The sequence below is a fragment of the Dermochelys coriacea genome, chromosome 1 (genome assembly GCF_009764565.3).
Source record: "Dermochelys coriacea isolate rDerCor1 chromosome 1, rDerCor1.pri.v4, whole genome shotgun sequence".
NCBI classification, from domain to species: domain Eukaryota; kingdom Metazoa; phylum Chordata; order Testudines; family Dermochelyidae; genus Dermochelys; species Dermochelys coriacea.
This window is the reverse complement of record NC_050068.2, coordinates 231,586,943-231,610,104: the sequence shown is the minus strand read 5'-3', so window position 1 is coordinate 231,610,104 and position 23,162 is coordinate 231,586,943. Positions and strand designations below refer to the sequence as shown.

At 42.0% G+C, this 23,162-nt stretch overlaps 1 protein-coding gene across 3 annotated transcripts in view; it reads right to left on the bottom strand.

Annotated features, from left to right (window-relative positions):
• The window catches only part of ITPR2 (inositol 1,4,5-trisphosphate receptor type 2), a 358,661-nt gene that overhangs the window by 189,912 nt on the left and 145,587 nt on the right, over window positions 1–23,162 (bottom strand). For all 3 annotated transcript variants that reach the window (XM_038389064.2, XM_038389070.2, XM_043516179.1), the window contains exons 22-28: window positions 12,645–12,835; window positions 7,776–7,908; window positions 6,843–6,900; window positions 5,213–5,378; window positions 3,161–3,334; window positions 320–409; window positions 82–207 (exon numbers count right to left, since the gene is read on the bottom strand). In XM_038389064.2, the coding sequence (XP_038244992.1) occupies window positions 82–207; window positions 320–409; window positions 3,161–3,334; window positions 5,213–5,378; window positions 6,843–6,900; window positions 7,776–7,908; window positions 12,645–12,835 (938 nt within the window). The remainder of the gene's footprint in view (window positions 1–81; window positions 208–319; window positions 410–3,160; window positions 3,335–5,212; window positions 5,379–6,842; window positions 6,901–7,775; window positions 7,909–12,644; window positions 12,836–23,162) is intronic.

The following is a 23,162-nucleotide window of genomic DNA, read 5'->3' as shown; positions in this document are numbered from 1 at the left end:
AAAAGGCTTTGTAACAGGTCTTTTTAGGACTGTCCAATCAGTGACTTCATGTACTTTACTACAAGTAATAATTAGTCTAACCTTTTCATAGGGTATCTGCAGAAGGTCCAGCACCACCGAGTGAGCTCCCATATTTTTCAGCAATCGCTGCTGCTGATTCCAACATTTTTTATTCTGAACACAGAGTTTGCCGAGTCTAATCAAAATCTGGAAGAGAAAAAAAAACCCGAAGCCCCCCACAAAATTCAAATGTAAAAGGATATAATGTGTCATATTAACAAATATGAATCTACTACATCTTATTTGTAGGTATACAAACCTCCTTAACAATGTTGTAATTATTACTCTTATTGCTGTCAATCTGAGGGTTTTTGGTCCCATCCTGCACTGGGCTTAAAATATTGGGTTCCTATAATTTAAACACAACCACAAATGGTTTTAGTGCAACTGACTGAATATCAGCGAACTGTTTTTAACAACAAAAAATCAAGAAGAAGAGCAACAATAACAGGTAAGAGCAAAGTGGAAGTATAGAGAAGAGAAATAATGGTCCAAAGGCTAGGGTGCAAGCCTGGGACTCAGGAGATCTGGGTTTAATTCCTTCCCCTGCCACAAACTTCTTGTGTGATGTTTGGAAAATTTACTTTGTCTCATTTGTCAAATTTACTTTGTCCTCATAATAGCACTTCCCTACTTCATAGGGGTGTTATGAGGTTAAATTTAATAAAGGTTGTAAAATGCTTAAATGAGATAGCAATGGAAGTCATGACTACCTTAGATAGATAGTATTTGGTCCAAGCCTATCTCTAATGGACCTGGAAAGATTACAGACTGAAATTAAGTGAGTAACACAGCAGATTTGAAGAATAAGATGAAGACAATCTTTGTAGTTAAGATAAATAGATTTTTTTTCAAAAGCATGAAGAACACAAGGTGTATGGATGTTGATAATCTGGCACCAGCCTGCCACTACGAGGATTGAAGATGTTCCTCCAGTAGAGATGATGCTTCAACGCTCATCTCTGGGTGATGTGGAAATGAATATAAAAGAGGAAAATTTAATAGCTAGGCTGCTTGGCCATTCATGACAGTTCATAACAATGTCAGCATTGTTATTTGTCATGTTTGTGTTCATCTATGCAACAATAAGACGACTATTATTTGTTTAGGGTTTGTTAGTATGCATCTCTTACTAGATATTTGGATTGATGTTGTGGAAGATATTTCAGGTTCTTTGCTATAATTTAACCACTGTCCTTTGCCCTGGGACCGTTGATTAACCAAGATTAATTTACCTGTTACGTTTATCAGCATTTTTCCTCAAAGTAATTTTATAATCCGTGAGAACTATACATTTTATCTGGAAGTGCTGATCAGCATTAAACTAAATCCATCCTCTCTCTTAACAAAATAAAAAACTGTTTATTGAACTTGTAAGAGTATTCCAGGGATGTAGTTATCAAGAGATAATCACACCACTGGGACATCAGAGGCACCTGGTTGCATATCTTGCCTCATTTTGCCTTGTGATATACGTTCTCTGTCATGCTTTCCCATAGGAGGCAAAGAAGTCACAGAGCCTGTACTAATATATGTTCTATTCTGAATATTTGTGTTGTTAGAGAGTGGGAATTACTAAAAATGGCTCCTTGCTCTATTTGTAAAATTCATAGGCAATTTCTACTGTTGCATCAGTTATAGGATCCTATACTACAGCCCTGAGCCAGGGCCAGATTCCGCCACTCTCACACTGAGTTATACTTTTCTACTGAAATAGGGTCATTAATTTTCATGGGACTACGGACAGCATGTTACTGTTTCACACAAATAAGGATGGCACAGTTAGGTGCTCAGTGCTTACTCACTACATGAGTAAAGATTGTAGGATTGGGCCCATAACCCTAATATATACATAATGCTTGAAATTAATGTTCCCCAAAACATACTCAGGGCAACAATCAAACCTATCAGAAGCCAGAGCAGAGGCAGAGTGGTGGAACTAAAGATTTCTCTGTACATGGAGTTATAATTATTTCTGCATAACTGCTCCTGAATAACTCCATGTATAGACACACTGATTCCAAAATAAGAGCATCCACATATGGAGTTATTAAGAAATAGCTATTGAACTTTTAAATTCACATGCTACCTTAATCCAAATTAACTTACAAGTGTAGACAAGACTTAAATGTTGTCTCTTCCATTCAAGTGACATGGGTGGCCAAGTGTCCTGCACTGAATTTCAGGCCTGGCATATTCTATAAAGTTCCACTGACATAGCCATGTTTGAGAGCAATGTGAAAAAAAACCTCACACCCCAAGGAGACAGGCTGTGACAGCAGAATGCCTACTATAGCCACATCTGATCTGAAAGAAGAGTGTTCTTGTAGAGTTAGCTAAAGTAGTTTGGGGAGCTGATCTTACTAAGTCAGCAGAAGAACTCCTGTCAGCGTACACAGTATCTACAGTAAGGAGATATGCCAGCATAGACTATTTCATAGAGATGGATTATTTCCCCCTCACAGCTCTTATAATTCTCCGTGTGATTTGTAGTTATGGCATCATTGTTGGGCCCCACCCTGCATTGCCTGGGTGTCGGTTCCATCATCTTGTTCTATAAACACTTTCTATAATCCCCTGTATCTAAGGTAACTACATGAGAATTGAGATCTGGATAGAGGTGTAGCACCACCCAGCATAACTGAATAAGGGTCCTTTATCTCCTTCCCCTTTGTCACATCAATGCTCACTTTGGGCCAAAGTTTTGGGGAAAGTCTATCCTTCCCCTCCTATTCAAGCTTGCAATAGTCATTGTAATAGTGAAAGTGTGACCTCTGGATCACCTGCACAGAAACAGAATGATGTCACAAACAGATCTGTGGCACTCCTGCTGGACCAAACTGAAGGAGACTCTCTCTGAGATAATATAGCTCTTATTAAACTTAGCAGAGGAGAATACTGAGAACTCCTAGAAAAGCACCTTTGGTTTTGTCTTCTTCCTTCTTTAAGATTATTGTTTACCCAGCATTTTGGATATCCCCTGCTTGCTAGCAGCACCATTTTGAATTTCTAGTTTAATAATATATATGGGGGGGCAGGTTTATTAAACTATATGTTAGCTATATAGGAACACAGGTGGCCTAGGACTTAAGAGACACACCTCTATCGGTTCTTCACCCCCTTTCGCCTGACTGTCACCTAGCTCCCCACTCTCGTAGCTACTGCTCTTTTCAACCCATAGTTCAGATTTTTCTACAGTCAGTCGGAGCTGGTCAAGATCAGCTTTGATTTGCTTGTAGTTGTCCACATCCTGATTAGACACCAGTAACTGGACCTGAAAATATAGTAATCCACAGTTATATTACAGCAGAGCCAGCTGCAGCCTCTACAGTCATGTTTGTTTAATGGTTTTCATTTTAATGCCCTGGTTTCACTCCCTCATGACCTTATGAAATTATCTTTTGAACTGAAATTTTCCATTCTTAGTCTCTTTGGCCCCAGTTGAGCAAAACCCTTAATCACATACTTAAATCAAACTGAAGTTATTGCCACTGAAGACTCTTTTGCCCAAAGCAAAACGGTTACAATGTTTAAAACATTCTGCTCCCTTTATCATCACACTGCAAAATGTTTGCAATGTAAACAACTGTCTATAAACCCCTGAGATCTATGGCAGAGCTAATGGGGACACCAGGATTATGCTCCTTCTGGTATTAAAAGAAGATAGTAAGCAACAGTTTATCCCATGTAAATAATATTTCATGGAAAGACAAGATTGACATTACAAGAAATCAAGAGATACAAACGTGAATTGTAGCGATAGTCAACATTTTCCAAATATTGAAATTTCAATTAGAAAGGTCATCAACATTTTGAGTAAAAATGGAAAACAAAACGAAACAAAACATGTGACCTAATTTTCATTACCAATTATAGGGCAACACATCCAAGTCTCTTTCAGCATTGATGCTTGACAGATCTCATATCATTTACCCACAGTTATGACCGCTTGCATTTTTCAGATGAATCTGTTTTTTCATTTCCTGCCCATATATCTAATCTTTCTTTCTGCTCATTGGTGTTCATAAACTCCTCTAAAGATGATACTAAATTTGAAGTTCCTTATTAGGCTATTTGCTCCTTCTCCTAAATTATCAATGAAGAGATTAAACAAAATTTGACCTAACAATGATCCCTGTATAACCCAATAACCACCATTAAGAAATCAAACTGTTGTAAAAGAAAATGCCACATCAAGTGAATATTGTCACATGGCAGATAAGAACACTGATAATATATTTTTTTAAAATTGCTGTACGCAGACAAATATTCACTATTTTATAATATAATCTTGAAGTTCTCATAGGCTGCTTGCTTAAGAGCATACAGACTTGTTATCCTACTGAATTGATGAGTGCTGCTCGTCCACACCTATTCACATTCTACTTCCTCCACAGCCTTTTTTGTTTATTTGCCAGTCAGACTTTTACTTTCTTTTACAAACAAACATACATATTAGGTACGCAACTCTCACTTAACTGGGAATAGCAGCTATTTATGCCCCTAATCAGCATGGTTCCGCTTTAATATCCTTGTGGGAAGCCAGTATGCAACTCCGCAAAAGTATTACAACAAAGGCTTTCCAGCTATTTATCATTTGCTTGGTTTTACGACAAGAAAAACCACCACCTTTTACATAATGAGGTGGCAACATGCTAGTGAACTCCTGAAATAAGCATCAAATTATCTCAAAAACAGTAAATTATCCATCACCATAACCAAGAGAGTCTTCTATTATCTAAACCCATTACATAAGATTTCTTAATAGATTAGGGTTGACATGTTAAATATTTATACAGAAATGGGGGTGTAGACAGAACAACAGCTGAGTACTACGCCTAGCTCTGTTATTCACTTGCTGTTATATGTGACCTTGGGTAAGTCACTCAGGCCTACATAGTCAACAGCAGCTCCAACTCCAGGTGTCTCCGTTTTTGGGTCTCTGACTTGAGACACCTCGAGCTTGGCTCACTCACGTGCAGCTGTGTATGTGCAGATCCCATGGAGCAAGAGGGCCGAATTTGGACCTTCAATTTATAAGGAAGGGACATTCTAATACTGTAACTGGCAGTTTAAGTGAGACGACTAGACTTTGAAACTACTTCCTTTTTCCTCACACAGTAGATTTCATGAAACACCATTGCACCTGTACCTGTTTAAATGCTTGCAAAACTTCTGCTCTTTGGCTGAAATGCTTAAATAGCAGCTGTAGGGCTCCTGACAGCAAAGGAGGATAGTCATGCATGATAAGGTGAATGAGGACTCGTAGAAACGTTCTGCCCCCCTCATCATCAAGTTGCACTGGATTTTTTTCTTTTCTGCAAAAGCCCAAATAAGTTAAAAAACCTGTGGTGTAAATCAATAAATCGAAATCAAAATCAATCAATCAATCACACACTTTGATGGTGCTCTTAAAACCAAACAGGACAAACTGTGAGATGTAAATTAAAAACCACTCCCCACTTTAGTTCATTTTACAGAAGCTTCAATGCCAGGGTTATTTTCTTTGTGGCAATCTGATGCTTGTAACAGACTCGCCAGTACTGGCTGAAAGTAAAAACTTATGAAATGCATCAAACACGGTGATTAAGCTCCATTTTGCAAACACATCACTTTACGTCCGGGTGACCAACTCATTGTTGGTACAAGCCCACCAAAGTCAATGGAGTTGCACCCAAGATGAATTTGGCCCTGTCCTTTTTATTCTTTTCCCTATCCGCTGCTGCTAAAATTAAATGTAGGAAAAATGAACTACAAATCCAGTAAAAATTGCCAAAGGCATCATATTTCTGGATCATATTTATAATCTGGAAGACAGAAAGCAGATTTACACTTAGCATATCAAAGCAGAAATAATGTTTCCAAGAAGCCATTCACAGTCAGTGTTCAATTGAAAGATGCAGGTGCCAAGAGCCACACCAGAGTGGTGTGTTGTTTTTCATTATGGCAGTTCAGGGACAGGACTGAGGACCTCTTTTTGGCAAAGACTAAGAACACATAGGGGACATACTTGGTGAGGAAAGTTCAGAACACCCACCTCAGACATCTTTCCCCCTTCTCCTGAGTTCTGGGAATATCATTAGCATCTAAAGGCTTGTCTACACAGGAAATGTTTCCAGTTATACTCATACAAGTGAACCAACATAGTTAAACTGATATAGTTATACCAGCATAACTCCCCTATGTGGACATTCTTATTCCAGAATAAGAGTGGGTTTTTTGGTTTAGCTTAAGCCACTTCCAAAGTGACAAAACTAAACCAGAAAAAGGAATTTTTATACTGGAATAAGAGTATCCACACAGAGAGTTATACCGGTATAACTACAGTACTTCAAATCCACACCTTCCTTTATACCAGTTTAATTTTCCCATGCAGATAAGCCCCAACAGAGATGGGAACCAGCCAAAAACCTGAATCCAAACCCTCCTGAACTTTGGGGGTAGAGTGTCCAATCCAGATCCCACAACTGGCCAAAACAGATCCATACACACTTGAATTTTAGGGTGTTTGGAACCCAGATCTGAACTTCATGGCCCTGACCCATGTCGAAAATCTATGCTGCAGTGGAAGCTACTACTCCCACCACCTCCTCTATATGAGGTCTATATGTGGTCTATATGAGGTCTATATGTGGCAAAAGGAACCAGTAAAAGGAGAGGAAGAGAGAGGAAGATACATAAAAAATAAACAGAAATTGTCAATTAGAAACAAAAATAGGATAGAAAGATGTTGTGTGTTATTGAGTGAATACAGACACATATATAACCTTCAGAGAGCATACCTGCCAGCAAACATTGTCTCGGCCTGAGCTGCAATTTCATCTATGTCAGGAACAATTGCTGCCAAAAAACAAAACACAGGACCACCATTTAGTTTTCACAGCTAAAGAAACTACGGTCTCTGTTTATGTATGTGCAACAAACTGAAGGCCCAACTATGGACTCCTTGGCCAGGCAAAACTCCATTTGAAGCAGTCAATAGAAATTTTGCCATAACAAGGAGGAAAGGATCGGGCCTTAATTATTCTTATTTGTATTGCAGTAGCATTTAAGAGCCACAGTTGTGTACCAGGACCCCATTGTGCTAGGCGCTGTACAAACAGAACAAAGACAACCTATGCCCCCAAAGACTTTGCAAGCTGCATCTTTCATATTTTCTTTGATGTAATCAACCCCTCAAAACAGCAGACAATGACACAAACCTGTTGAAGAATTAGTGTTAATTGCCATTCCTTTTGCACCCACCCGCTCTGCTCTGCCAGCAAAACCAGAATACCCTCTTCTCATCTCTTCAGACAGTTACGGGCTTTTTTCCGTACCACTGCTCTATCCATAAATATTCTCTGTAAACCAGTTCATCAGCTCCACCCCCATTTAAAGCCCTCTGAAAACCTCAGTTCTGCCACAAGGCACGCAAAACACGAGAAAGAAAAACAGAGCAACGCGCAACTCTATCCGTCCCCACTCCATCCTCCATGGTCCGTTTTCACTCTCATTTGTTTTGTCACGTAGCAAACCTTTGGGAAGCATACAAATGAATAATAAATCACTGTCACAGGAAATTAATTAGAGAGCAGCAACCCAACAAATATCCATTATTGTGAGCACCCCTCTAGCTTTCAATCTGGAGCGATGTGTAGCTTTCTGAAGTAGTTTAGTTCATTGCTTACTAAAATTACCCCAACAATAAACTGCAATACAACAGCAACAGTTACCTGAGACAAACCCTGGTGTGTCTGGTGGAGAGGTGGTGGAGCTATCAACATTCTCGCCGTCTTCTCCGAATTCTTTCTTATAGATAGACAGCATGTAGGATATTCTATAGTCCAGTCTAACACTAAGGATAAACTACAAGACAAGAGTTTAAAATAAGATACAGTTTTCTCTCTCTAACCTGTTTTGTGAGGTGGGAGGGAGCTAATTTTAAGTCCATTACTGAAAATAAAACAGCTATGTTTTTCAAAATGATAATTTTTGTGATTTCTTTCCTGAGATTCACCTCCCACACTACGCTGCGACATTTAGGCTGCACCTCCTTCACCATGAATATCTTAGTCAGTTCAGACTCGTCAAGCGGCTCTGAGATCTGCCCATGGTACCAGATGACTATTCCAAAGCTGCATGGAAACACTAAAGACAAATCATTTATTTTTCAGTGCAAAATACTAGTGGTGATATCCTGGCCAGTGTTTGCTTTTTGAGGATACTTTGTGGTGAATATAAACCTAAGGACAAAGGATTATTTCTGAGGTTTACTTTTTTAAAACAAACATAACTTGCTCATTGAATTTACAACAGGGTAACCATGATCAGAATCTGGCTCTGTGAAAATATTCTCATAAGGGCAGCAGGATTTGGACAGGTATACATTTTTTCCCTGTTTTAGGTATGCTTAACTCTCATTGTGCTTGTATTGTGGTATAAAACTGGGGTGAAGGGGGGTTAACATGTAAGTATACAGTAGATCCTCAAAAGGTACGAATATCAGAGTTAAGGACTGACCGGTGAACCGGACACCATGTAAAACCAGAGTAACAAATCAGGCAGCAGCACACACACACACACACGCCAGTACTATATTGGGCCTAAAAAGAAAAGGAGTACTTGTGGCACCTTAGAGACTAACAAATTTATTTGAGCATATGCTTTCGTGAGCTACAGCTCACTTCATCGGATGCATGTAGTGGAAAATACAGTGGGGAAATTTATATACATAGAGAACATGAAACAGTGGGTGTTACCATACACACTGTAACGAGAGTGATCACTTAAGGTGAGATATTACCAGCAGGAGAGTGGGGGGGGGTCCTTTTGTAGTGATAATCAAGGTGGGCCATTTCCAGCAGTTGACAAGAACATCTGAGGAACTGTGGAGGTGGAATAAACATGGGGAAATAGTTTTACTTTGTGTAATGACCAATCCATTCCCAGTCTTTATTCAAGCCCAAGTTAATTGTATCCAGTTTGCAAATTAATTCCAATTCAGCAGTCTCTCGGAGTCTGGATTTGAAGTTTTTTTTGTTGAAGAATTGCAACTTTTAGGTCTGTAATCAAGTGACCAAAGAGATTGAAGTGTTCTTCGACTGGTTTTTGAATGTTATAATTCTTGACATCTGATTTATGTCCATTTATTCTTTTACGTAGAGACTGTCCAGTTTGACCAATGTACATGGCAGAGGGGCATTGCTGGCACATGATGGCATATATCACATTGGTAGATGTGCAGGTGAACGAGCCTCTGATAGCGTGGCTGATGGCCCTATGATGGTGTCCCCTGAATAGATATCTGGACAGAGTTGGCAACGGGCTTTGTTGCAAGGATAGGTTCCTGGGTTAGTGGTTCTGTTGTGTGGTTGATGGTGAGTATTTGCTTCAGGTTGGGGGGCTGTCTGTAAGCAAGGACTGGCTTGTCTCCCAAGATCTGTGAGAGTGATGGGTCGTCCTTCAGGATAGGTTGTAGATCCTTGATGATGCGTTGGAGAGGTTTTAGTTGCGCGCTGAAGGTGATGGCTAGTGGCGTTCTGTTATTTTCTTTGTTGGGCCTGCAACCTGCAAGTAGGTGACTTCTGGGTATTCTTCTGGCTCTGTCAATCTGTTTCTTCACTTCAGCAGGTGAGTACTGTAGTTGTGAGAATGCATGATAGAGATCTTGTAGGTGTTTGTCTCTGTCTGAGGGGTTGGAGCAAATCCGGCTGTATCGTAGAGCTTGGCTGTAGACAATGGATCAGGTGGTGTGGTCTGGATGAAAGCTGGAGGCATGTAGGTAGGAATAGCGGTCAGTAGGTTTCCGGTATAGGGTGGTGTTTACGTGACCATCGTTTATTAGCACCGTAGTGTCCAGGAAGTGGATCTCTTGTATGGACTGGTCCAGGCTGAGGTTGATGGTGTGATGGAAATTGTTGAAATCAGGGTGGAATTCCTCAAGGGCTTCTTTTCCAGATGATGAAGAGGTCATCAATGTAGCGCAAGCAGAGTAGGGGCATTAGGGGATGAGAGCTGAGGAAGCGTTGTTCTAAGTCAGCCATAAAAATGTTGGCATACTGTGGGGCCATGAGGGTATCCATAGCAGTGCCACTGATTTGAAGGTATACATTGTCCCCAAATGTGAAATAGTTATGGGTGAGGACAAAGTCAAAGTTCAGCTACCAGGTTAGCCGTGACATTACCAGGGATACTGTTCCTGACGGCTTGTAGTCCATCTTTGTGTGGAATGTTGGTGTAGAGGGCTTCTACATCCATAGTGGCTAGGATGGTGTTTTCAGGAAGATCACCAATGGATTGGAGTTTCCTCAGGAAGTCAGTGGTGTCTCGAAGATAGCTGGGAGTCCTGGTAGCGTAGGGCCTGAGGAGGGAGTCTACATAGCCAGACAATCCTGCTGTCAGGGTGCCAATGCCTGAGATGATGGGGCATCCAGGATTTCCAGATTTATGGATCTTGGGTAGCAGATAGAATACCCCAAATCCGGGTTCTAGGGGTGTGTCTGTGCGGATTTCTTCTTTGTTTCAGGGAGTTTCTTGATCAAATGGTGTAGTTTCTTTTGGTAACCCTCAGTGGGATCAGAGAGTAATGGCTTGTAGAAAGTGGTGTTGGAGAACTGCCTAGCAGCCTCTTGTTCATATTCCGACCTATTCATGATGACAACAGCACCTTCTTTGTCAACTTTTTTGATTATGATATCAGAGTTGTTTCCGAGACTGTGGATGGCATTGTGTTCTGCACAGCTGAGGTTATATTGTATTGCATCTTAAAGGTAGGCACATCTGGGCTGCCTGTCCCCCCTCACGGGGCAGCCACTTGCAGCAAGACGCTGGGGCTGCCAGCCCAAGGCAGCTGGAGCCAGCAGAGCAGGTGCAGCACTGGGATCTGCACAGCTTTCACCCACCCCACATGATGGGGACATGTGGTTTTTAACCCCCTCCCCAGGAGAGGAACATGCTGTTCTCTCTCTCTCTCTCACGCACATACACGCGCGCATACACACACCCCTGCCTGGAGGGGGCCAAGCTTGAAAACTCATGCTAGGGCTTAGTAGGGAGCTCAGCGACTGCTGAATCCTGGCCTGGAGTATCAGCTGCTGGATCTGGAACCCGAACTGTGCTTTGTTCAGAGTTACGAACATTTCAGAGTTACGGACAGCCTCCATTCCCAAGGGGTAATGCTGAGGTTGTCCTGTATATGACGGGATTGTGCCCTGGTGTTACATAGCGATGTCAGAGAGTAACGGTGGAGGGTAAGACCTTTCCAGCTCCCTGTGGAATTGCGTTAGACCTGCTCGGACGGAGGCTAGAGTGAAGAAGGGACAGGAGGAGCTGCCTCACCTGAATCTTTCTCCAGTGAGCATACAGGTAGGGAGTGGACAGGAAGAAATTGGAACCGTGGCTCTGCCCTCCCAAGTGCAAACCAGCAGAGTCGGCCAGGTATGAAGGGAAAGTAAGCTGCATCCCAAAAGCGGTGTCATAGCTTACTGCCCCTCTCAGAACAAGGAGAGAGCAAGGAAGTGGGAGTGATGCTCTGGATAGTAGTATCTTCCCAAGGCTCTCCCTAAAGTAGTGCAGTTTAGCACCACCCTATGCTCATTTCTGAGCTCTGAAATATGCAATCTATCACATTTTGAACAATTGTATGCTACAATAAGCATAACCTAACAATTGCTAGTCTTTCAGCAACTTGTAATTAAGGAAATATAAAAGACGTACTTCATAAACATTCAGTATAAATGGAAAGCTTCAAAAGTGATAAATTGTATCAACAGATAGCAGAATTTACAAAAAATACTAAAAAACTTCTACAGAGTGTGTGTGCCTGGAAATGGGAGTTGATATGCAGAATAATAGACTCTGTGTGGTACATAACTTACAGCAGCCCAAGGTGAGAACCCTAAAGATATATGCTAGTGGATGTACCTCATGGAATGGCTAGGATAAAATGATACTGACCCAAATTCTGTTCAGTTCCACCAGTGAACATCTGGAGAGAGCTTCCAGAATGTCTGGTTCCGCATTTCTCCAGTGTGTCTGGACTCAGTTCTGTTCTTAGTTACACTGGTGGAAATGAGGAGTAACTACTAAAGTCAATGAAATTATGCTGATGTAAAACAAGTATAAGTAAATCTGGAAATATATCCTTTGTCTCTAGAGCAGGGGTTCTCATCAAATGGGGGTCGTGACCCCTCAGGAGGTCACAAGGTTATTATGTGGGGGGAGGGGTCATGACCTGTCAGCCTCTACCCTCAAACCCCGCTTTGCTTCCAGCATTTATACTAGTGCTAAATATAAAAAAAAAAAAAAAAAGTTTTTACTTTACAAGGAGGGGGTCACTCTCACAGGCTTGCTGTGTGAAAGGGGTCACCAATTCAAAAGTTTCAGGACCACTGGTCTAGAGAATATTTCTGGGATAGTACTAAGGACCAGATTCTGTCACCCTTACAGACACTGAGCAGTATCCTTCTCCATGCCAAGGCACAACCATTAGAGAAAGGTACTCCTCAATGAGAAAGATTGGGTCGCAGAATTCATCCCTAAGTAAATAAAGACGTAGATTAAAATTAACTAGCTGCTTTGTAATTTTCCATCATGGTTTTTACCTGCAAGATCTCAATGATTTTTAATTTGGTGTCCATCACAGTCACATCTTCACTGTCTGGGCTGGCCTGCTTGCTCGAGTGGAGGCTTGGCTGTACATCAGGTACGCTGATGGGAAAGATAGATCCTCTGCTCAGTACCATTTGTGTCATCATCTCTCCCACACCATGGATGGTCTTCATAACATTGTTTCCTAGGTATTAAAAAGAAATCATACAATTGGTGAAGCTTTCTTTCAAACCCCCCCACCCCCTCCCACACACGTTCTTTATGTGGCAAAAATACCCCAACAATCTTAATAAATCTACTAAGAACTAAATCATCTCTTTCCAGCTAAAGCTGCACAGGAGGGAAAGAGTTAAGTCAAAATATCTATGGTTTTGGAGCCAAATAAATCTACCACATCACCCTCCCGCAAAGGACGTACTTGCAGACTAACGGAAAGACTAAGAGACAACGTTCCCAAAACACTCATTCATCCCATCAATGTGCTCATAACCTTGTTCTGCAGGGAACACCTCAGGAGAAGAGTGCCTAGTTCAGTTCCATGCCCACTCTCCTTGTTGGCTTCTCCGTGAAGATTTGCCAATGGGGATGGTGGATTTGGTGATAGAATTGTAGAATCACAGAGATGTAGTGCTAGAAGAGACCTCAACAGGTCATCATCTAGTCCAGCCTCCTGCTCTGAGTCAGGATTAAGTATACCTAGGCCATCCCTGACAGGTATTTGTCCAGCCTGTTCTTTCAAACCTCCAAAGATGGGGATGGAGACACCTGCACCTTAGGAACTGGACTGAGACCAACAAATGATTTTAAAATGGGACACAAAGATGCCATCAGTTGGTAAGGACTTTTTGGTCTCTACAGACTTAATCCAATTTTAACCAGTGACCTAGAAGTAGAAAAAGCTTTGTATGCTGTCCCCTATTACCAAACCCCTTGGCCATTTGATTACATTACCAATCTTGGAACATTTATTTGGATGTACTCAACATACTCCCATCCACAGCTCTGAGCACATACACATACTTCATAAAACATATACAGCCTACAAGCTGAACCAATGTTCAAATTGCAAAAGCCTCCACATTCTCACAAACTAAGATACTCTCACCACTCAGCCCCATTTGCTCAACCTTCCCACTTCAGAAAAATCCTGGGAAAGGGACAGACCTTATCGCCGGACCTGAATGTCAAAATGTTCTCTAGAGAAGGGGTTCTCAATCTTTTTCTTTCTGAGGCCCCCCCACAACATGCTATAAAAACTCCATGGCCTGCCAGTGCCACAACTGTTTTTCTGCCTATAAAAGCCAGGACCAGCATTAGGATGCATCAAGCAGGGTAACTGCCCAGGGCCTCACACCACAGGGGTCCTCACAAAGCTAAGTTGCTCAGGCTTTGAATTCAGCCCCAGGTTGCCGGGCTGGGAGCCCTGGGCTTCAGCGTCACACAGTGGGGCTTCAGCTTTCTGCTCTGGGTCCCAGCAAATCTAACACTGGCCCTGTTTGGCGGCCCCCCTGAAACCTGCTCATGGCCATGCAGTGGGCCCCGGGCCCCTGGTTGAGAACCGCTGCTCTATAGTTACAGTTACAGTTCCTTGCCTGGGCTCCTCCTACGAAGAAACTTACTCACCTCAGAGCTAAGCTTTCCAGTTTAATCTAGCCCTAAGAGCCCAGTTCAACCATCCATTCTATTGACTCTGCAAGGAGTTGGATCAACCACTACATGAGGATGCTGTTTGTTCAGACAAACTGTGCTGTTCTTCTTCTACTCTGACTTTGACGTGAACAGAAATTCTATGAATGAATGACGATCTTCATTCTAGGATGGGGGAAGAAGAGGAGGAGGAGGAGAAGGAATTTGGGTCTTGCTCTGGACAGGACATAATGATTCCTACCAGTGTGAATTAGTCTTTTCATAACTCGTAACTCACAGATATGAACTAATGGACAGGACGATGAGACGACGGTGGAAAGAGATCCTCCCTCTAAGCAGAGATAATGATAAGTGGGGATACCTAGAGTATGCAAAAGAAAACCAAAGGCTGGAAGAGAAGATATAATTTGCTAGAAGGCTTAAGTAGTTCCTTGAATGTCTTCTGTATACTTTAATCACCAGGCAACAGCAACATCACAATAACTCTCTTTCTATATAATCTGCAGCAAAAGGTCAACATCCTATTATATTTTGCTAGCAATATCCTCCCCTTATTCCTTTTTGCCACCATTCATGGCGTTCACATGTTGTATGTGAGGAAAGAGGGGGCCTTTAACCCTGACTTAAAAAGAAGAAAGAATTTGCTTTTTCAAAGTGAATGAGACACATTAGTGTCACGTTTCAGGTCCTGTTCAGCATTCAGTCTGGTGTGCAATCTGTCTGAATTGAGCTTTTGAAAATACTCCTTCACATCCATACAAGTTAAGGGGTGGGAAATAATTTCTGGCCGTTTTTGCATCATGCTAGGAAGAAAAGCACTGGATATCAGACTAAATCCGATCAGGATCGTACACAGGCAGATCCTCCTAACTGCCTACACATAAGGAAGGTAATAAAAATCTTTCCAAATATCCTCCTGGCTACTGCATGGTGCTGGAAATCGCATATCGGGCAGAACTGATCTTTAAACTGCATGAAACATGAGACTAGGATCACCTCCCCCCAAAGTGCTAAACAATGTTTATCTGCATTGATTACAATGTAGTTACATCAGTGTAAAACAGGCTTACAAAGAGAAGAATCAGGCCCCTTGACCTTTAAAATGGCTCCATTTAAGTTTTTTTTTTAATACTATTTACCACCAATTTGTGAAACAGATGATCTCATTCATAACTCCCTGTCCTTTCAGCTGCATAGTCTGCTAACAGTGAAGTGCAGTTGTAGGACTTTTAGGTATCCCCTTGGTTTAAGAAATAGAGCAAGAACAAAAGTAAAGACCACAGTACAAGATAATTTGACTGCATCACTCCTTGGTGACTTGTCATCCCATTACTTGAAAAATGTATATGGAGGTTAAAATTTTCCCAATTAGTAATGGAGATTTCAAAAGTTAATGAATTCTGCATACAAAGAGTCAATGGAGTTACAGCACAATATAACTGGTATTGCAGTGTGAAGAAGCGGTCAGCATAGATTGAAAAAGTGACAAGAAGATAGTCTTCTAGATTTTTAGGTCGATCCCAATTTCTTTCTAAAAAAAAGAAATATTGAGAGGTACTTTTAATTGAGGTCAATGGGATTTGCAAGTACCTAGCAGTCCTCTCAGGAATGGGTCCACTGAAAGTAAGTATTCAGTATACAAGTGTGCAATTTCTGATTGGAAATTCCCTGTATATTTCAGTCATTCCAACCTCTAAGATAAATCCTGCTGAAATAGCAAAGGCCCAGGTACTATGCAATATAGGATTAGACTTCCCCCCACCATGAGCTCTGATCAAGGGCAATGCATAGTTGCACTGTGTCAGGAGCAGATCAGAAATCAAACTGTGGCTCAGTCACAGTATGAGCTGGTCCCTCTCTTGCTCCAGAGTGAAGAGTAATCACTTCCCCATTTGCAACAGATCAACGGTGCTGCTCTGTACGTTCGGTGGGGGAGGAGGGAGATAGAGTCAAGGTTATGCCCAATCCCCACTTCTGCTCCCTCACTTGCCACCCACGCATGTGGAAGGGGAGAAGATACCCCACAAACATCAGAGGAAGGTTGGTGCAGTGGTTAGGATGATAGTCTAGGACATGAGAGACCCAGGTCCAATTCCTACTCTGCCAGATTTCCTGCGTGGCCTGGGGCAACTCACTTAGCATCTCTTTCCCTCCATTCCCTGATTTGAAAAGTGAGGAGAATAATAGCACTTCCCTACCTCAGAGTGCTCTTGTGAGTATAAATATACTAAAGATTGTGGAGGAACTCAGATACTACAGAGAGGGGAATTATAAGAGTACCAAAGAAAACAGAAGAGGCAGCTCCTTCCCTTGCCCCTACTCACAGGTGCTGATTTTCAGCTTTCCCCAGGGGTGCTCCACCCCCACTTGGCCCTGAGGCCCCTCCTTCCCCCAAGACCCCACCCTACCCCTTCCCCGGAGCACGTCCTGCCCTCACTCTGCCTTTTCCCACTCCGCTCTTCCCACCCGCTGACAAACAGATGATAGGAGGCAGGGAGGAGCTGATTGGCAGGTGGCTGCTGAACACCCACTATTTTTCCAGCCCCAGAGCACCCACGGAGTCAGAGACTATGCACAGACTAGCAACAGAGGTAGGAAGTGCAAGGGAATAAGGGGGATGCAAAGCAGCTTCATAATTGAACCTATAACAAAGGAAAAGTTACACTGGATTCACTACACTCCTTCCTCCCAAACATTCCTTGAACATCAACCTCTGTGTGTGACTAAAAGCTAGAGGAAGATCCGCTAAAGAAGATTGTCATTTTCAGTTGTATTTCGTTAATACAGCTGAAAGTGTTTTTAGGGGGGGAAAAGCCAGCTTAAATCAATTTTAGTAGTTATAGCTGCAATGGTTAAGACCCTCTTTAAACCAATATACTTTGCTTTTTGTCAACAATACCAGCAAGACTGGGAGTAACAGGCAAATCAATCTCATACAGCATCTTAGCAAATAGCAAGAGATCAGCAATTATATTTTAAATTAACACCCAGCAGGTTTGGGGGAGAAAATTTCTGGAATTAAAATGAAATGGCACTTAGAACAATTAATTACCAGTATACTTTTCAAAGTGAAAGAACCCAAAATATTTCACAAGCTATATACCTGCATATGCAGACTACCACTGAAACACAACTGTCTCGCAGGTGGTGGGTGACCACCAACCAGTACACAGTGCCACAACCATGGGGCGCCAGAGAGTACACAAGACACTCAAAGGAACCTGTGCTTTAGGAATATCCATGAAGATTAGACAGAAACTTGATTTTAAGAGGTCTCCTCCAAGAGACCTAAACACAGTAATCTACATGCCACTCAATGTAAATATCTGCCTTAGAAGGAAGAAGGGATAAATCAGATCTATAGAAAATTTTAACCAAGAGTAGGTATGTACTTCACATCTGTTGCATCCAATCAGCATGGTCCAGTGGATAGAGCCCTTTGTACTATTACTAGCAAGTCACTTCATTTCTCTGCGTTTGTTTCCCCTCCCACCTTTTATCTCATTCATCTATTTAGATCTGTAAGCTCTTGGGGGCAGGGCCTGTGTCTTATTAAATGTTTGTACAGTGCCTAACACATTGGGGCGCTAGGTGCTACCACAATACAATAATAAATAATAAATTAATCTACCACTTCCACTGTTACTAACTGGGCTAAATCCTGAGAGTTACTGAGCAGATGCCTCTCAGAAGAGAGGACAAAATGTATTTTGTGAGACTCTTACCCAGAGTTGCACTGTCAAGACCCACAAGTGCATCCTATTATGGTTTCACAATTCTAGTGTAGAATATGTCCACTAGAGATAAGTGATCTATTCACCAATATATAGTACAATAAAAGAGTGAAATCAAGGTAGGTTCTGATACTCATTTAAAGGAGTTACACTGACAGGTACTAAAATGAGGGTTTGGAAAAAAAAAGAATGTTTGTCATCTTTTGGAAAGACAACTGTGCAACTCCTTTTCATTGCATTGTATTATAGTGATCACAACTTCCTAATGAATATCAGTTTCTGTCACAAAACTGTGGCACATAAGCTCATACAATTTGGTGTGATTGATAACACAATGGCCTCTCTGAGACGAGAGAGATTTCAGAGGAGTTAAGTTATAAAGAACATACAATCGACATGTTGGATAATGGGACACCTCACTTTCTGCATAAAACATATGTCCTGATAGAATTGTTCAGACCAGTAAATTATTGAAGAGCAAAATAAACACAAACAGAAAAGTGCTATGCAATATAGCATGGATGTTAAATGACAAAGCTATATTCAGGGAGAAAAGCCACTAGAAAAAGAATTGGCAAACTATGCCTTGTCTTAATATTGCTCCCAGCTAGTGTCTATGTGGTGCCTTCTGTCCTGTTCCCAGTGAACAAGAATCAATAACACTACAAGCAGCATCACAACTGACACGATTAGGAACCCTTGTTGGTAGTCTCAGTGGTGAGGCTAGGACTGATATGGGAGATGAAGCATACATGTAAATGAGATATATGAGTTAGTGTGAGGAAGCTCAGAGAGAGCAGGGCCCCATGCCATACCCGGGCTGTAAATAAACAATAGATTTCAGTCTCCACAGTTAGCTAGCTGACACATTTTACTTACCCTAATGTTTCTTAGGGCCAGATTATGATGCCCTTACTCAGAGCGAGTAGTCCTCTTGCTGCACAAGTAGCCCTCTGGACATCAGTGGAACCACTCATGGCAACTATTCCACATGAGGAAGGCATCACTATTTGGCCCTTAGTTTATTTTAAACCTTAGAAGGTAGTACATAGAAAACTGTTGAGGCTACTTTACCAAAAAAATAGCCTGAAAATATTTTCTGCGGAAATATCATTGACTGAACACAAGACTCAATCCAAAAATATCAAACATGGTTAAATGTAATACCTAGTACTACCAGTTATATATTTTTATTCTTGTTCGTATCAGTCACAAAGGGACTGAGCTGTTCCCACTGCTATTAAAATTAATGGAAGTTTGGCCATTAACAAGCAAGATTGGATTCCTGGGGTTCAGAAGTGCTCCAGCACACACTGCTGGAGCGAGATATTCAAGAGTGCCCAGCTCTCAGTAAAGCATTTTAAAAAGCAGCCAAGTTTTCAGGCAGATTTCAGCAGCCAAGAATTCCCATTAAGAACATAGAGCTGCTGGGTGCTGAACAATTTTGGAAATCTTTATTTAGGTGCCTAAATGGGCGTCACTGGGTGATGAGTCTTTTTTAAAATCTGGTGCTTAATGATCAGATAGAGAACAAATGCACTTGGGTCAATTACTCCGACAACTGCTCATTAACTTGTCCGGTAAAAGGGCAACACATCGGTCAATCTTATTTATAAAAAAAAGAGCGAGGGAAGGGGGGACAAATGAGTGGTTTTACAGACAAAAAAAAAATTATTTTTATGTGAGCAGTGTCACATAACACCAAACTCTCTATGAAACATTTTTACCTCAACATTTTTGTTACTGAGTACTGTACAGCCAAATTTATTGAGGTCTTGCAAATATATTCTGTATTGCCATGGTGCTTATGTCCTCTGGATAGCTGCACTCCCATTGCAGTGTGATAAGAATCTGGCAGCGTGTGCTATGTAGAAAATTCATGCTTAGGCACCTCATCTCTCACCCAAACTGACAGAGACTGGGAGGAAAGGATGGGTAAACAGAATAATAAACTTCCCAATGAGCTCAAATATCATCCCTGTTTGTGGAGCCAAATATTTCTGATCATCATCATGAAATTACTTATATTCTGCACTCCTACCCCGAAAACTCTCTCTGTAGCACAGTGGTTTTGAACCTGTGGTCCATGGACCCCTGGGGGTCCTCAGATTACATCTAAGATTTCTGAAGAGATCCGCAGCTCCAGTCGAAATTTTCTAGGGGTCCACAAATGAAAAAGAAGTTGAAAACTACTGCTGTCGGACATCCGAACTCCAGTCACAGAAGACCCCAAAAGACTCACAAACACCCCACCTCCAAAGATCCTTTTTCCTTCAGAGAGGGGGCAGATGGCCCATTCCTAGAACGGAAGAAAGTCTCTGGCTGCTGCTCAGCTGCATCTGTCAGAACCATGGGAGGGATACTGAACACTTTGAGGTTTTACTGTCCCTCTTCTATCAAGGCTTGAGCCCCTCCCACTTGCCAGAGCCTCTTTCAGGACTGAAGGATCTAAGACACTGCCCCTTGAAGATTGGGGGGAGCATCCACTCAGCATCTCTAAATGTCTCAGCTATTTCCCCTCTCACTCCTGCAACAGATGAAAGGAGAAAGGGAGCCCCTGGGGCCTAGGAAAAAGGGGGCTCTGGAGGCAATTAAGCTGTGGTGGATAATCAGATTAGATTCTGAGGTCTGAATATCTGATATCATTTGAATATTAGAACCCCCGACTCCAAAGCATTGCCTGTTTCCCCACTCTAACCAAGATCACAGCAGAGGCCGCTCCTCCCTACATTGGTCCTGATCCCATGAACTGCTAAGAGCCCACAACTCCCACAGAAGTCAGCTGCAGTTCAAGGCTGACTGTGCTTCACAGGAGGCCCAAACCAGCATCAAGAATGGGCCCTTAGCCAGTAAGGGTCTCAGTAATTAGGTGAATTACAGCTGGAACAGGAATTACCTCCTAATGCCCTTGCTTTTGTGGATTCCTGAGAGACTCTTAATACTGATTCGGTGTAAGCTTTTTAAATTTTATTTATATAGAACCAGCCCAGGGCATGTAACACTGGCCAGAACTTTGGGGTCCTCTGGCAGAGCGCCACATGTGCTCTAATGACCAGTTACCATAAGATAAAGCTGCTATGGGGCTTTTAATTTAACTCTAAATGTCTTTGCCTTTGTTGATCTGGCTGCATTTCTTCATGTAATTTAATTTTTGTGCATGAAAAGTTATAGCCATTTATGAAACATATAACAACATCACTTTGATACTTAAAGGAGCACATTTTATTTCAAATCCTTTGAGCTATATATTATTTGCCAGGAACATAAAGCCTTATTGCTCCATTTGTAAAAAAGAGGTATTAATTTTTACAGGTTTTCCACAGAATTTGCTCATAAAGATGTAGAACATACCATAAACAAATGAATATCACACTTTATTTCTTCATTAAACCATACTTCACCCCTCAATAAGTAGCTGACCTCAGGTTAGCCTATTAGAAATATAATACATAACATTAAAGGAGAGAGAGTGGGGCCAGCTCTACATTCCACGGGGCCCTATCTGAAAATACACGTGAGGCCACATCCAGCTCCCAACTCCCCAATAAAACTGGATCTCCTCCATGTATTCACAACTCAGACACCTCCAGTTTGCCAGCAACCTACTCCAGCTACCAAGAAACACCCTTTTTGTGAGGGTCTGCCATTTGTGGTAGGACCTCCTTTTCCACTGCGTGGACCAGAAAACCAGAAAGTGTTGTCAAAGTTCAACTTTTCAACAGGGGAGGAGGGAAGGCAGGGAATTTAATCTCTGCAATAGCATGCTTGCTCTGAAGCCATAAAAGATCATGGGAATCTCAATGGGCCTTCTAGTTGGCGAGATGGGTAAATGTATGTTGTATGGGGTCCCTGGAAAAGAAGGGTGCTTCAGAATCACATAGAGGCACAGGTCTAGTGGCAGAAAAAATAAATTATGAAAGAGAAATATTCCACTCCAGAAAGTCAAACATATCTGGAGGGGAGGTAACTCCCATTTGTACTGGCTTTCTTTTGTCCAAATAATAGTCAACGAGATGTAGCAATTACTGCATTATAGAAATCTGATCAGCCTGCTCAAATTTCCCAAGAGTTAATCCTCAAATAGTCTGCTGAATTTTTTTTTTAAAAACTGTTGGGATAAATAATCTCTCCAGTCTGACAGGTAGGAACTGCCGTAGTGCTGCTAATCAAAGCCTGCCTCAAAATGATGTTTAGACTTGTTAACAATAAAAAGGAGCAGCAAATGGATATATATGCAAGACTTAGAAACCACCTAATCAATTCAACAGGCCCTGGATGAAATCCAGCCCCTTTTTCTTTAGTGGCAGAGGCCCCCCCAAGTGCAGGAGAAGGGGCAGAAGGCAGGATTGCTGGAGTCCATATGTGGGGTCCAAATCCACTCTATTTTAATACTGCTCTCATTTGTTTTGGTTTCTGAGCAGCCAGCACCATATTAGTCAGAGGGGCTCTCTACATTGTTTCATGCTGATGCATTTAGGGGGTGGGGAAATGCAGGGATGGAGGAAAGGAGTGAGGGGAGTACCAGTGGACCCACCATATACAGATCCACCAGCCATTACCCTTCACATGGAAGGGGTGTAAAAGCAGCCGGGGCTGCTGAGTTCTCAGGGATGCAGGAGTGGCTGTGGAACTCTCCCACTGCTTTACACCCTGTGATCAGCCCATGATGCCAGGCTTCACTGGCCACCTGCTACATTTTCAAACAAGCACCTTTGTGCTTTCTCCCATGCTGCCCCTCATGACTTGGAAAAGATCTCCAACATCTACAGAACTAACCCATTATCCTCCTTCAAAATCATCTGCTGCGATGCCTACAAAAAAAACGGACACCGGTTAGGCCACTGTTGCACTGACACCAAAGCCTCTCCTACTGACCAATGCGTTCTTGCTGCTTCCTAGCACTCCTGTCAGTCTGTCTGAATGGATCTCGTCTCCCCTTGTACTTCAATTGTAAGCTCTTCGGCGCAAGGACAATTTATTGTCCTGTGTTTATACAGCACTTAACACAAAGGGGGCCTGGTCCATGACGGGGGGGGGGGGGCGCTCCTGGGCACTATGGCAAAGCAAATAGTAATAAGTAATTACATTGTTTTCTTTGCTCCAGCTCATTTGGGATCAGATGGGAAAAAC